General features: G+C 43.6%; 1 protein-coding gene across 1 annotated transcript; it reads right to left on the bottom strand.

Annotated features, from left to right (window-relative positions):
- Positions 1-2621: 2621 nt before the first annotated feature.
- LOC126195580 (fork head domain transcription factor slp2-like) lies at positions 2622-5187 on the bottom strand. The gene has a single exon (XM_049934205.1). The coding sequence runs from the start codon at positions 4595-4597 to the stop codon at positions 3305-3307; it is 1293 nt and encodes a 430-aa protein (XP_049790162.1). The 5' UTR covers positions 4598-5187; the 3' UTR covers positions 2622-3304.
- Between the last annotated feature and the right edge of the window lie 10886 nt (positions 5188-16073).

The raw sequence follows: 16073 nt of genomic DNA, 5'->3' as shown, positions 1-16073 counted from the left end.
ATGTTTTACATTACCGTAGGTGATAGATATTTTCCCTTACATGATGTTTAACAGTAGTTAATAAGATACTTTCAGTGCTTTTACAAGTAAAACGATAAATAGGCGTACATTATCGAAGTCTCGATGAGACACAAACAAAATATTATTTATGTCATGTTGTTTTATTTAGTAATAGCAACGATCTAGTGTTGAATTTTTAAATTAAGACAACTCTTCGTAGATAAGCCGGAGTGGGACCAGATCAAGAATTAAGATTAGTTATGTGAAAAACACGTATTTAATGTCGTCTTCATCCCTGATGAGACGCGTAACTGTCACAGACTGTTACAGCTACGTTATCAACAGAAATGCAATGCTCCATTATGCGCTCTCGTCTTAAGAGAGGCAAAAAAAAAAAAAGCAAAAATGATTCACACTGTGAAAAAGAGTTATCTAGAATTTTGGGAAGAGTGAATGACTGTTCATGCTAATAAATATTATGGCGTATTTCAGCTTATTCGCTTCTCAGCATGAGAAGCACAAATGAACTGCTAAATATGACAATGGGAAATATCGTGTCTTCCGCACACGTCTATTTCATGACGTAACGAAAGACAGTGAGTTTAGTGGATAGGGAAATAAACACAAACAGTCAAGTAGAATATCCACAAGAGGAGGACTTAACACATAAACGTCTGTCAAACAGAACCACCTGATTGTCGTGGATGAAATAACTAATGATTTTACAGCGTGGAGCTGAAACTTTCTTATGAAACGGATTTTACTGCACGCTTCAGAAGCGGCAAAAATTTTAGGAACAAGACTATCTTAAAGTATGATATCATACTATTACATAGGAACAATATCACGTTATAATTTTAAGAATTACTTATTACGCTAAGCGTTTCGGAATATTCTCAGGATTCCAATACAAGAACACCGTGAATAATTCTTACTGTTAAATATTGCGTCGACTATTGAGTCGACTTGTTCACAATACTGGTCCCTATGGCACCAACAGTCAACAAATATGGGCATACAACTTAAAAATATACGTAAATGTAGACAGCTGATAATGGGAGGCCTCTAACAAAACGTGAAGCACTTTAAGTAATAGTGTAAATTATAATGTCAACCAATCGCTGTCCATTAAAAGCGACATGCATACTATTACACAGACCAGGCATACAAATGGTATCATCACAGGTTTCTATTCATTACCAAGTCATCTTCAGGTGATTGTAATACTTTACGTAGTAGCTAGTCAACCGAATAAGTCCTGAGGGGGGGGGGGGGGGGGAGGCACACACTGTCAACACATCTGCTCTCTAATAGCCGGAACTCACAATGTGAGAGCCTTTCCGGGTCTATTTAATTAATGGTTTACTATTTGGCGTAGCCTAGTTAGATCAGCTAATGATGGAAAAGTTAAGAACACTATCTTTTCATAGCATTTTTACAATGTCCATGTATATTTCGAAATCGTAGTTTTCAAAACTGACAGTGTGCATCCTCAACATGTGGCCACTACTACATAGTGGTATACGAAATAAATCACCAACATTCTGGCATGTTGACATGACACTGAAGTCAGTTGCTCTAAATGTGCACGGCGTAAAACCGCTATGAAAAGAGTGGAAACGTATCAGTTTATTCCAACCCATTGTTTGGCCAAGTATAGCAAGTAGAGCTAACACGAGTGATCTGACGATACCGAGAATAGTACCATTTGTGTGACCTGACACTGCATCGCTAAGACAAATACATAGAATTGTTTGCTACTGTAGTCACGTTTATGAAGGATTCACTGTTACATTTTTAGAGATACAAACAACTTTCTGCGGAGGGCAACCACAGCTCACGGACATTGTGGGGAAAAAAATATAAAAACAGTTAGCACTCAGTAATCATTTAAATTATCATGAAAAGTGAAGAATTATGAGGTGTTTCCAAAAGCCGCATAGCTATATGACAGTGCTTGTTTCATGTCAGTATGGACTCATCTTCATGTTTATAATGATTATATTTTCATAAGAGAGATGGACAGTTATAGAGTCCCAGCATTCGGGAAGTTATCCAAGTTAAAAGTCAAACAGCACCAGTTGGTTGTCATAACAAGACTGAGTAAAATTTTTTTTTGAGATTATCTATGAAGTTGAAATATGAATGAGAACGGTCAGTAGTAGATGAGAGGCTGTCGTTAGGTCGATGACCGTCGTAGACGCTCAACTGAGCACGCTCTGACGTTGCTTCATGTCGCTAAATAACAATAATTCACTCATCCAAGATAGGGGGAAGGGCTCCATCGGTCGTAAATTTTTGATTTGTTTAATGCAGATAGATTTCAGCCACTGTGTATCTGTGTTTAGTATAATTGTATGCGAGTCATGATGACTCATTCTAAATAAAATCCGGCATGGTTCGACGTTACCGTCACATATAACAAGCAGCAGCTGAAATCGATCTGCATTAAACAGATTAAACGTGGGCGACCGATGCTGCCCTTCCTCCTACCTCCGATATTATTTAAAACGGTCGTGTTGGAAGCAATTCCAGATGGAAACAAAACTGAAGAATTCACTTGTTACACAAATCTTTACTGACGCATTTCGGGCATAACCCATCATCAACCATTCAAAAAAAAAAAAAATCGCAAACAGAAATGCACAATAAAGTTATTTAATAAGCTGAAGCAGTGTTCAGAGAGTGGTCAGTTACACTAATCGTACAAGGGTCGGAGACCTACTGCACGACCTTGTGTGGCAAGTTAAGCTATCATTTGTGACTGATAGCATTCAACTGTTTTCTGTCCTACACACGACTCAACAACGCGTTCGTTATCTGCGACAATCATCAGGTTGTCAAACTTAGCTGATGACGTTAAAACACTAAGACACGTTCGCGACGTTTTTAGTGTTTGAACATCGTGAGCTGATTGTAAGCGTAGGCTTCCGCGACCATTGTCACAGTCAATAAAATTCTTCTGGGGCTGTGACCACATTGTTAATATGTAAAAATTACGGCGTTTCGACCGCTATTGCTATCAGCAGCGAACTTCGACAACCTGATGAGAGTACTGTCTCAAGAATCGCGTCGTGGGTGGGACAGAAAACAGTCGAATGCTATTAATTATTACTGTAAAATATGAGAACCGCTACCTCACATACTTAAAATTATTTATATTCTAGGCAAGCCATTACAGAGGCATATTTCCGCTCTTGCAAAAAAGGGAGTCGTAATAATATGACAAAGTTTGTAACATAGCGGTGGTAAACGAAAGTCAATAAATAACGTAACAAAAATGTTAGGAGTATCACGGCTGTACCTAGCTGTGCCTGGAGGCGAGCACGGTGACGGGCTTGTAGATGGGCGCGGGCCGCGGCTCCGGGCTGGAGGCGGCCGAACAGACGGGCTGCGGGGGCGGATGCGGCGGCGGCGGCACCGGCGCCTGCGGGTGCGGGTGGTGCAGCAGCGACGGCGCCGCCAGGGAGCGCAGCGTCGCGTAGAAGTCGTGGTAGGCGGCGGCGGCGGCGTAGCGCAGCGGCGGCGCCGCCACGTGCGGGGGCGGCACGTGCGGGGGCGGCGCGTGCGGGGGTGGCGCCGCGGGCCCGTCGGCGGCCAGCAGCCGCTCCACGCTGAAGGCGGACGCTTGCAGCGGCGTCGGCTTGGCCAGCGTCGTCGACGGCGACGCGGAGGCGGAGGAGGCGGCGGCGGCGGCGGCCGCGGCGGCGGCGGCCGGCACCAGCAAGCCTGCCCCGGCGTACGGGTAGGGGTAGCGGTGGTAGAGCGCCGCCGCAGGGCCACAGTACAGCGCGGCGGGCGACAGCGCCCACGGCGACGCGGGTCCGCCCCCGGCTGCGGCAGCGTACGGCGACGCGGCGGCCGCCCCCGAGTAGAGACCCGCTGCCGCCGCCGCCCCCAGCACGACGGTGCGCTTGAAGGCGGCGAGTCGCGACCGCGACGCGGCCGTCGATCGCCGGCGCAGCTTGCCCGTCGTGCCGCCGATGAAGACGTCCTCGCTGGACGGGTCGAGCATCCAGTAGTTGCCCTTGCCCGGGTCGTCGTAGTGGCGCGGCACCTTTACGAAGCACTTGTTGAGGCTCAGGTTGTGCCGGATCGAGTTCTGCCAGCCCTGCTTGTTCTCGCGGTAGTACGGGAAGTTCTTCATGATGAACTCGTAGATGCCGTTGAGCGTGAGCCGCTTCTCGGGGCTCTGCCGGATGGCCATCATGATCAGCGCGTTGTAGCTGTACGGCGGCTTCTCGTTCTTCTTCTTCTCCTCCGTCTGTTTGCCCGTCTCCGCCGCTGCGTCCTTATTCGCTTCCTTGCCGGCTTCGCCCTCCTTGTCATTTGCCGCCGGGGGCGGACTGGGGGCGGCGGGAGCGTGTTGGCGGCTGCAGTCGAGGGGCGGCGGAGTCGCACCGCCTGTCACGTCCAAGTCGCTACTGCACTCCGAGTCCGAAGCCGACAGATCGGGCGTCAGAGCGAGGCGAGGGCTACACGGTCGGCCACACGGCGACGCTGCCGTCTCTGGGAGGATGGAGCTGATGCTGAACGACGACTTGAGCGGCGTGCGGGCCATGACGGGCAGCGGTAGCGGTCCTTCCACCTTCACCATGGCTGCCGAGCCCCTACAGCCACATCCGTCTCCGGCACAGAGAGCTGGTCCCGTTTCCTGCTCCAGGGAAAATCTCGCCGATGGTCTGACCTGCCTCTCCGAACGCCGAGTACTGGTGATTCAGCGTGAGCTGCGAGCCGTATGAGTCACCAATTGGTCGCCGGCGTGAATGGAGCGCTGGCTCGCGTGCCCCCAGTTAATTGACTCAGCCAGCGAAGTAGCAGCAGGACAGCACCACAGCGGAGATCGCTACTGTACGAGAGGCCACGACAGAAAAAAGTTGCAGCGCAAGTTAGTTACGTGCCTCGTATACGGTAAGGAAGTAGCGAACGAGTCCAATCTGCCAGCACTGTGCCAAAGTCTCGAAGAAACACACGCGGAACAGCTGCTTGCCTTTGACAGTGACGCTATTCCTAAAAACCACACGGTAAAATGTCACAAGATTATTCGCTGAGAGGTGCGTAACAGCTGAGACGCGCCGCCCACGGCTGCTGTGTTTTCGCTGCGGAAGACCAGTCGCGCGCCGCACACTGAAGGGACGCGTGCGAGCGGAGGACGAGTGGCGGAGCTGCGTTGCTTCCTCTTCGTTCGCCCGCCGGCCTCCGTCTGTTTTCGACTCGGCCGCGCAACACAAAACGCTTGTTGGCCGGCAGCTGTGTGCAAACAAGAACTCCGGCCGACTTCCCCCCCTCCACCGCGCCCCGGAACACAGCCAGTGCGGCGCCAGGCACCGCCCACCGGATACCCATCGCGTCCGCCCACCGGCCAATGAGGAGCGCCGGCCGGTGGCGGCGTGGTGGGGGAAGGCGCGGCACCTCACCGCCATCGGTCGGCGGCGCGGCGAACCGCGGCGCTGTTTGCGGCGACTCGGTGTCGGCAGAGCGCAAAAGATAAAAAGAACGGAAGGGGGAGAAAAAAAGGAAGACCAGGAGCGACCGGTAGCTGTCGGGAAGGACGGGTTGCGCCCCCCTTTTCCTCCTCCCGGCGTAATAATGGTGTGGCGGCCGCTCTATTAGTCTGGAAAACCCGTTTTGTGGTCCCCGTGGCGGCTGCGGCGGAGCTAATGGGTGCCGAGGTGGGCTGTTCGCGCCAGGCGCCCTTTCGGAGTACAAAATATGCGCCGGCATATCGGTGTAAATCCCTGCCTAAGTAGCGGCACATCAGTCTGGCGCCAGCATTCGTCACCTTTGTCAGCTCACTGCAATAAAAGATCTTCACAGTGTTTCCGCTAATAATTACTCGGCTCAGGTGGCCTGACACCAATACTGGACATTACTATCTTTGGTACTGCTGAGACTTGGATCATCGGATCTGCCCGCAAAGGCAGGAGCGCCCTCAGGTCTGTGTTTAACAATAATGTGATGATTAAAATTTGTTTCTTTATTCATCACCTATACTCACACTGTCAGCCGTCAGATGGGGTAAGGGTACATAATAGGAAATTGCATGCGCAACACGGCTAACGAAGTTCTTATGGCAAACACCAAACTTCTCTAATACAAATACATAGGCACCCGCAGCCACTGTCAGCCCCATTAAAATCCTTTTAGGTGTAGGCCTACTTCTGCTGTAACTTATAAAAGTTTAACGTGCTCATCATCATCATCATCATCACAAGACGTTCCGCCTATTGGTAGGTTCCTGACTCCATTGCTGTACCCATACGATCCTGCTTCGTAGTCTTTTCACTTTATTCAGCATTTTTATTCTTCTCCTTCCTTTTATTCCTTCCTTCCACTGTACATGTTAGAATTACTTTTCCTCGGAGTATATGTCCCATCCAGTCTGCTTTATTTTTCTTAATCAGCTAAAGAAATGTTCTTTATTTGTTTAATCTTTCCGTTGCTTCACTGCAGGTCACTTCGTCCACTCATTTTATTTTCTCAGATGGTTCAAATGGCTCTGAGCACTACGGGACAACATCTGAGGTAATCAGTCCCCTAAACTTAGAACTACTTAAACCTAACTAACCTAAGGACATCACACACATCCATGCTTGAGGCAGGATTCGAACCTGCGACTGTAGCAGCAGCCCGGTTCCAGACTGAAGCGCCTAGAACCGCTCTGCCACAGCGACCGGCTTTATTTTCTCCATTATCTCCAAAATCCTATCTCGAATACCTCTGTTTGTTTGTTTCTTCTCCCTCAATGTCCAGTTTTCAAAGTCGTACAGTAGAACACTTTACGAAGCATTTAATCTTCTCCTAACTCCAAGCCGGCCGGAGTGGCCGTCTGGTTCTGGGCGCTACAGTCTGGAGCCGAGCAACCGCTACGGTCGCAGGTTCGAATCCTGCCTCGGGGATGGATGTGTGTGATGTCCTTAGGTTAGTTAGGTTTAATTAGTTCTAAATTCTAGGCGACTGATGACCTCAGAAGTTAGGTCCCATAGTAATCAGAGCCATTTGAACCATTTTTTTATTGATAATCTACAGAAGTTTCTCAATACTCCAATCACGTTTTGCTGCTTAATAAGCATTTCTTTTTCCTGCAAAGCTTGCTTTGCTATTGCCAATATTTATCGTATTTATAATTGCGAAGGCTTCCGCGGTTGGAATCAGTTAACATGAAAGTTTCTGGGTATGGTTCCACATCATAAAGTAAATAACTGTCACTGAAAGAACCCAAATTCGGCCTGCTTTATAGTAGCCTTCTTGTGCGAACCCAGAAGAACCATACCGCTACCGAAACGTTAGTATCATCAGTGACATTTATTTATAATATGACGCAGTAGCATACAGAGGAAACATTCATGTACATTTTATTACCTTTTCACCCCTGTAGTTACCAGTTAGCATGCTCCTCAGATATCTGCACGGTGCAGTTTGTACAATTAGACCCTCTATCGTTTGCACTTCCATATCTTCTTTGTCATTCAGTCTCACCATCTTTGTTTTCATTATGTCTATTTTCACCCTTCTTCAAGTCAGAACAGCTTTCCTCGGAATGTTTTATATCCAAGTAGTACTCTGTCATTAGCAAACTTGATGCAATTGATCTTCGGCCCTCCTGCGCTTACTCCTTGCTTCTCTACTTCTAGCGCTTGCATTATCAAAGTGCAAAAGCATTCAAACATCCGTCGTTTCTGCTCTGTCGCAATATTGTAGTCTCCGCTAGACTTAGTATCAGGCTACATTCCCACGATCCCACGCGAGTTGTTTATTGGTGGTGCGGTGTTTCGTATTACTATAGTTAATATTCCCTCTAATTTCCCTAGCTTTACTTTTTGATTGGCCTGAATACCATCAGATTTGCACACGTCGTCCTTTCTCGTGGATTGGTTCGAGTTCCTGATGAGGCACATATTTTCATGGTCACGAAGTCATGATCTAGGTAGTGGTTCAAAAAATAATCTCAATTCTCGCTCATGTTTCTTCGTTGTCGCTCCTGTGTGTCAACGCTTGAGTGAACTTCGTACAATTTGTGACCTGTACACAGTACTCATTGCAACACATTCAAATGTGAGGGTTTCCTAAGAAAACTCAGATTAAGCGCTTACGGGCAGCACGATAATTTTACCAGCGGATGTTTTAAATTTTATTTCATTGTTGTTTAGACAGGTATAATGCTGTCCATCGTTTCTTTCTTTTGTTTTAACCGATTGCTTACTACATTCATCATCCTCGCTAACCTGTCTCACAGTTTGTAATAATTATTAAGTTGAGTCTACATTTGTCCTATTGACTGCGTACTCCCTCAAACAGTGTAGGGATTTTGCATTGATTTCTTTCTCCGTTTGTCCTTCCTAGTTCCTTTTCAGTCCATTCCTTTCCTACCTCCCAATTTTTAATATCATTATTTACAAATTTATTCCTTACCTGCGCTACACAATCTTTGGCTCTTCTCATGGTCTGCATCCATCATTCTCTCTAGTTGTTTCGGATAAGCAGTCATATCATGATGGATGCACAAAATGTATCTCGTCATTTTGTATATCCCAACAATTTGCTCAATTTCTAAATTCTTTCTCTTATCCCGTTTTTTTTTCAGATATTTATATACCATCGTATTTCATGTATTTCTCGTTGCCTACAGATCAAGTAATTCCCGTGTTTGTCGTTATCATCGTTGTATATGTAAGCAATCCTTATCGAGAATCAGGAATTTTTGTAGAAGAACGAGAAGCACGGAATCTGGAATAATCAGACAATTAAGTCACATCTTCAAAGGACATGTGATTGCATCTATACGCTAAAGACAGAAAAGTTGGACATTAAATAACAGATAGCTGCGGCAGAGAATCAGTAAAAGAAAAGCCAGAAAAAGTCAACGTGATTGACAACGATAGCAATGTTCTACACTAGTTGTTTTACTGGTCACTGTAATCGTACTGTATAATCCGCATCTAGCTTTCTACACTGCACGTTGCAGCTACAATTCTGGAGAGGTCGAAGTCTTGCTTCTCCTATTCCCTCCCACATAGCCACAAGGAAGAAAATGTTTCTATGTATTTCCATACCACCAACAATTTTTCTAGATTAACTGTCATAGTATTTACTACAGGTCGTGAGTTCCGTATTCAATTCTTCGATTAAGTTATTTAAATCACGGTCAGTTTTAGACAAAAAGTAATACCTGATGACACCGCAGAAGGTACTGAAATGTATATGGGTACATAGAATTATCATAATTTTTACACATTTCCATTTGTCGCATCTTCAATCATTCGGTGTCCATAAAAAAATAAAAAGGAATCTCACACAATAAACAAAAATGCAGAAGTCCTTCGTCCTTTTTTTTATCCAATGTGAATGTAATTCTCAACCGGAGAACTATAGCTCATGACTCTCTGTAACTGATAGTTGCGACTGTAATTTTAACTGTTTACATTTTCAAACACCTGGAAATGTATATATGCGAGGCGTGAGGCATCGTGTATTCAAACTAACGGCGCTATCGACAAAAAGACGTAGGGTGGGGATAGGTAGTGCTATCAGCTTCATGACATCGAGAAAATCCAAAGAAGAGCAGCGTGTTTTGTATTGCCGCGAAATACGGGAGAGGGTGTCACTGACATGATACAGAATTTAGGGTGGACATTAAAACAAAGGCGTTTTTCGTTGCGGTGGAATCTTCTCAGGAAGTTTCTATCATCAACTTTCTCCTCCGAATGCGGAAATATTTTGTTGACGCCGACCTACATAGAGAGAAACTATCGTCATAATAAAATAAGGAAATCAGAGCTCGCACGAAAGATGTAGGTGTTCGTTTTTTCCGCGTAGTGCTCGAAATTGGAATAGTAGAGAATTATTGTGAAGATGGTTGGATCAACCCTCTCCCAGACACTTATGTGTGATTTGCAGAGCATCGATGTAGATCTAGGTGGAATACTGTACAATCAGCATGCTTAAAATTGCAATCATAGCTGATAGTCTAATACAAATATATTAACAGCCATCATCGATATTTATCATGTTCAATTAATTTTACAAATGCTGTTGAAACTATTAGCTGAATGTAACAGTTTTCCACGAGACTTAATTACTGAAGAGTAACTTTCTACGCTAGAAAAGGATAGCAAATTAAATAATGTAATTGACGTATTTAGAGGATATGACATGATTACGGCAGAAAAGTACGTGGCAAATACAGCTTTTTTTTTATTTTGGAGGTGGTTATGATACGAAATATTCATTCTTTGATGCTGATTTCACCTCTCTGTGTTATAACGTTCTCCCTTTCAAGATAAAAGTCCTCAGTACGTGATGGTAAAAAATTCATTTTTTTCTGTCTCCAGAATTTGGTTTTAATGAGGCTACTAACCTTTGCTGATTGTGAGTACGTTTGCAGCTGTACTGCAAAGAAAATAGACGAAGAGGCAAAAAGTAGCGTTTAATATTTCAATGATTGAAGATGAAAACGCCAGTCTGAGTACGTAATAGTGAGCCGAGATATCGTTTTAGTACTTTGCATGGCGTGTCCGGTCAGATGTAAACGATCAAATGGCCATGAGCACCGACACAAAGACACACGTCCCGCTGCAGTTCTTCTGTTGCTACAATTTTTAGGCTCGATGCAAGAGCTGCACGTATTCGCAGCCAGTGCACAATGCTAGAAACCGTTTCGGTACACACTACACACATGGCGACACTGCAGCGATAGTTGGGCAGTAGTAGTGGATTGGACAGCAGCCGATGTGGATGTAGGCAGTAAAAGCAGGCGGCGTGGCTACCACACAAAAAAGGAGCGATTACAATGAACAGGTTGAAATAAAAGAATATGTTTTGAAGTGTTACTGCTGAACGCAGATCTGCACATTAAGATGAAAGGGCTTTCTCCCCCGTTCACTGGTTAGCGCTACTTCAAGTTTTGAATGGCCGTATTCGAGCAAAAAACGCCACCACTAGAACACAAAATCAGAGTAGTTTAACAGTGATGCTTACCTAAATCACTTCTCTCCTGATCTGATTTCGCGTAAAAACACTGACAAAACGTTCCAAACCTATGAATCCTCGTGACTTTCTTCTAATTCTTACCTTGGTACCCCTTCTAAGATGTGTCACATGTTTCTTCGCGTTTACAATGAATAATTCCGCATCCAAACCGACTGTGTCCGTGGCGAGATGGAGGCAGCCGTTGCGTACACGTCTGGGCTGCCCAATTCTCCCACAACTACTGCTGCTTGGGGGCCATCGGCAGCTGTGGTTGGCCTACGCAATTCCCCGCCACGTCTTGGCGGCGAGTTCGCAGCTTCATTGCCGAAATGTCCGTTTTTCACGTAGTGTACTGTTGGAACGCGCGAGGAAATGACGCTGCGAGTTCGCGGTAACAAATCTCTCGTTTGTATCGCATCTTGGGGTACGATATCATCTGTTTAATCTAAGGCGGTTGCTCCAATAACTCACATTTTAAGCACCTTTCATGGGATAGTTGAAAATAATTTACTAAAAATTGGCACTGTAATTACAGTGTCATTAAAAATAAGAATAAAAAACTGGGAGAAATGATTCACTCACGTAAAGTTTTTATTTATACCAGAATTTACAAATATTCTCATCCCAGATTCTGAGTTTAATATTTCAGATCGTTATGATGAATTAGGTATATAATGAGCGTGTAGTTGATGAGAACAACAGGGGAAGAAATAAATCTGGGATGAGCGCATGGCGTACTCCTCTCGAAGAGCGGTGCGACCATTAACAGTCCCTTTCAGCCTCTCTGCACGACATGATCCAAAGTGGCTTTCATTTTAGTTCCGTACGTCAGTGCACCGACTTGTATAAAGAAGAAGAAGAAGACAACGAAGCAACTGAAACAAGGCCGAGGAAAAAATGCTCTGAACAAACAAATTTCTACTCGATCAGTATTCAAAACCTTTACATTGCTCACACAATTAATCTTTGTTCCACAGATCATCAACACGACATTTCATAATGATGTGGAACGTGTCACTTTAAAATAAGTTTTCTTTACACAAAATAATCAATTAATATGAAGTTACTACTTCATATCTAAGAATTCATCTATTGAGTAGAACGAGTTGTCATTCAGAATTTCTTTTCAAAATGGTTCAAATGGCTCTGAGCACTATGGGACTTAACAGCTATGGTCATGAGTCCCCTAGAACTTAGAACTACTTAAACCTAACTAACCTAAGGACAACACACAACACAACACCCAGAATTTCTTTTAATTTGCTTTCAAATGTTGGTTGGCTATCTGTCAGACTTTTAATACTATTTGGGAAATGACCAAAGGTTTTTGTGGCAACATAATTTACCCCTTTCTGTGCCAAAGTGAGATTTAATCCAGAATTGTTAATATCATCCTTTCTTCTAGTGTTGTAGCTATGCACTTCGCTATTCTTTTTGAATTGGGATGACGCTGAACGACGGTAGATCAATGTTTCAAATAGCTCTAATCACTATGGGACTTAACATCTGAGGTCGTCAGTTCCCTAGACTTAGAACTACTTAAACCTAACTAGCCTAGGAACATCACACACATCCATGCCCGAGGCAGGATTCGAACCTACGACCGTAGCAGCAGCGTGGTTACAGACTAAAGCACCTAGAACCGCTCTACCACAGCGGCAGGCACGAAGGTAGATTCCTTTATATGGAAAGTTGAATTGTGTCGTGTAGCGTTTGTGGTAATTTATACAACCATAGAAATTCTAAAGACTACAGAATTGATGAGTATTTTCGCCACGCACTGTATTTGCTTCGAAACACTCGAACATGAAATATACCCGTGTTTTCGTTGCGTGAGTCAACGTTTCCGAGGCCCGGTCATACTTAACAAGTTATCCGCTGGAGTGCTCAGTGTATCATACTTTTTAGGATGAGAATCAGAAGCACTGTCACTAATGGTGATTCCATAAGGTCGGCACTTTATGCTTATGTTATCGATTTCGATCCCGAGCCAATCTTCATTGGCTACAGCTTATCGTGCAGCTACAAGGTGTTTACTCTAAAATAATAGGGAAGACAAAATAGTTCACACCATACGCTGTAAATTACGCTTCGATTACTTTATTCTTTACGGTTATTTGCTTCTTTTTTGCTTGTTCTACACCCAACGCGAACACACCAAAAATTAATGGTGCAGCCACAGCAGGGCAGGGAGGAATTCTCGATTCCAAAACGGTATTTTTATTTCTAACAGCTAAATCAATGTATCCGGCTTTATAATTGCTTCACTCAGCATTACATAAATTTCCCAATCCTACACTGAAAATTGTTCCATAGGTTATATTTACGGAAGTTGCATGTCGATGAGATTCCCGTCGAACACGGAGAAGAAGAAATATGTAAAGAGCGCAAACAAGTAAGTTTACCCCCGCCAACTGCTGCCCTTCATTCAGAGTAAGAGCAACTTTCTTCCACTGTTCTGTTAACAATTAGCAACACCAGTAACACTTGACTGCATCACGATCAAGCCAAGTGGCTCGTAAGTGCATCGCCGCATTCAGAAACACTGATGTTAGCATCCCGACGGCGTCTGGTGCCAAGTTCTTATATGTCCCTTCACGGGAGAGGAGGATAACATGTTCTGCTATAGAAGAAACCTACAGTTTTATTTTCTATTGGCCCTGAGAACGGAAGCAGCTTCATCTACTTCGTTCCGAAACACAATAGGGCAGACACGCACTCCATGGTGAGCTTTTATATGCTGGTTTATCACATAATATATAAAATTATGAACGTTCCTAGAGACACAGCCTTTGCTCTAAAAATCTGCGGAAAAAAACCTGTTAAATGACAATGACGAGTGGATTCGGTAGTGGCCATACATGTAGTCAAAAACAAGTATATTACACAAACAGTTTAATACCTAGACACAAAATTTTCACCTAGTACAACAGGAAAAATGAGAAGTATTTTGCGGTATGATTATTGCTCGTAATTTTTCTTTGCACAGAGTTACTAAAGTAGCTTTTCTTTCTAAACGTTTCACTACTGTGATGCGATGTTTTATCTATTAGGTGAGATTTAACTTGCTTTCTAAAATACAAAGCATGTCGACAGTACACAAGGAACTGAATACATCACGTTAGTATACTATTTCATGCAGGAATCAAAATACCACTCAGAAAAATCTGGAGCACTTTTTTCCGTTTAACTGGAGATGCTGCAGTATTACTTCCACAAAGAGTAGGAAAATTTAAGGTTCCAGCAGCAGGAGATAGTTCTCTTCATAATCATGCAATACACACGTGACAAGAGACATGCGAAAGGTATAAGTGGATAATATTAAACATACGAACAGAAAATTACGTCACTAAGATAAAGTTATCAAGATAATAATAATTATTTGCACGAATCTGTCGCTGTATTGTTATAATAATTTGTGAAAATTCTACGTTAAAATCGACGATGGGAATGTGAATCACCTCTGGGACAATGGAGAAATGGAACATAATGTACGACTAACGTGTTCTCAGTCTCCCACCCTTCCAAAACTTCCGCGCGACATGCACGGTGTCTACCCAGAAAACTTAGTCCACGTCGGACCATAAAAATAACGCAGGCAAAAGAAAATTAATTTTAGACCTCACACTGTAAAAATGTGCTTTTATCACGCCAGTAGACATATTTACCTAGTACTGATGGGTAAACCGGAGCACAACACGCACAGAAAAATAGTGGATCCTCACATCGAAGACGAAGGAATGATTACCGTGGAATAAGGTAGTAAAAATAAGTAACAGTCCAGTAACTGAGTAAACACTCGAGATCTTTAAAGGTAAGTTTAAATAATGTCTTACGAACTGATGGTTTTTAAGAGAAAAATAACTGGAAAATGTTTACCATACATGGTGACGAGCGGTTAAATACTTTGAAATACATGTTTGCTATAAGAGAACACATCGACAGCGATGTCCACTTTTCATCCATTTCAGCACAGCATGGATTTCTGTTTAAATCTTATTACTTGACACAGCGTTCTGTGTTTAGGGCAGTTGCTAAGATTTTGATGTAATATATCAGTAAGTAATTAGCTGTAGAAATTACTCTTAGAACTGGCCGTGTACTATGAGGGAGGGACTCTTATTATTGATAAAACAAATGGCTGCAATCAGCGTTTTGTGTGTGCGGAATACTACATACTTCTTTCATTTTTTTAAGCAGTTACGCATCGAATAATATTTTGTTGTGCTACTGAATTCCCCTGAAAGATTGAAATTTTTAATATTTTACTTTCTGCCAACTGTATCAAAATCAGTCAATTCTTACAGTAAAAAATTCTGTATGCGGTTAATTTTAAATGACACGGCAGTTGATTCACGCATTTTTTTCCTACTGTTTCCTTGTAGCACATTTAAAATCAAACACACTGAGCTTATTCTGTACACGTTTATGGACTGACTTCCACAAATGGCTAATCTGATCAGCATCGATTTGCTAGTAAGTTGTTCATTACACGAAAATTCAGAGTAACGCCACTGTATTCCGTCGCCAGCTGAATAGATTCGCCAGACAACTCGTATATCAAATGCGTTATATACCGACGGAATATCAAGGTTGACTTCACGTCGTCGTAATACATCTGAATAGTCCATCTTTTTTTAAGTTAAAGCTACACAGGTGCGAGATTGATGAAGTGTTTCTTTATATCGAATGTACGACCGGCTAAGTGCTCCGTAGTGTGGAGGCAGCTCTGCATTAACGTCTTAAACCCCTGTGTGAATGTCAGCATCTAACTGAATATCAGGAAAATAGAGGAGTACGTATCTCGATCAAAAACAAACTGGACGCTTTGTGTTATCAATAAAATCTATTTGCCGTGAAATATTAATACATGACTTGTTTTCGGAATACGAAATGTCCTGTCACTGCAATAAGCACAATTAAAATCGACCTGCTCAGCAGCCATGGACGAGGTGTGTATTAAGAGGTGGTACTGTGCTCCTGTATTAAACTGCTGTTTCACAGCTGTTCGTCGATTCTGAGGCATGCGAGAGTGTGAGGACATAGTTCAACGCCTAAAAAGGGAACGCGCACTGATTTGCCACAACAAATAGTTCCTTAGTGAC

The sequence above is a fragment of the Schistocerca nitens genome, chromosome 7 (genome assembly GCF_023898315.1).
Source record: "Schistocerca nitens isolate TAMUIC-IGC-003100 chromosome 7, iqSchNite1.1, whole genome shotgun sequence".
Taxonomy (NCBI): domain Eukaryota; kingdom Metazoa; phylum Arthropoda; class Insecta; order Orthoptera; family Acrididae; genus Schistocerca; species Schistocerca nitens.
The sequence above is the reverse complement of the archived record's forward strand: the minus strand, read 5'-3'. Positions and strand labels throughout refer to the sequence as shown.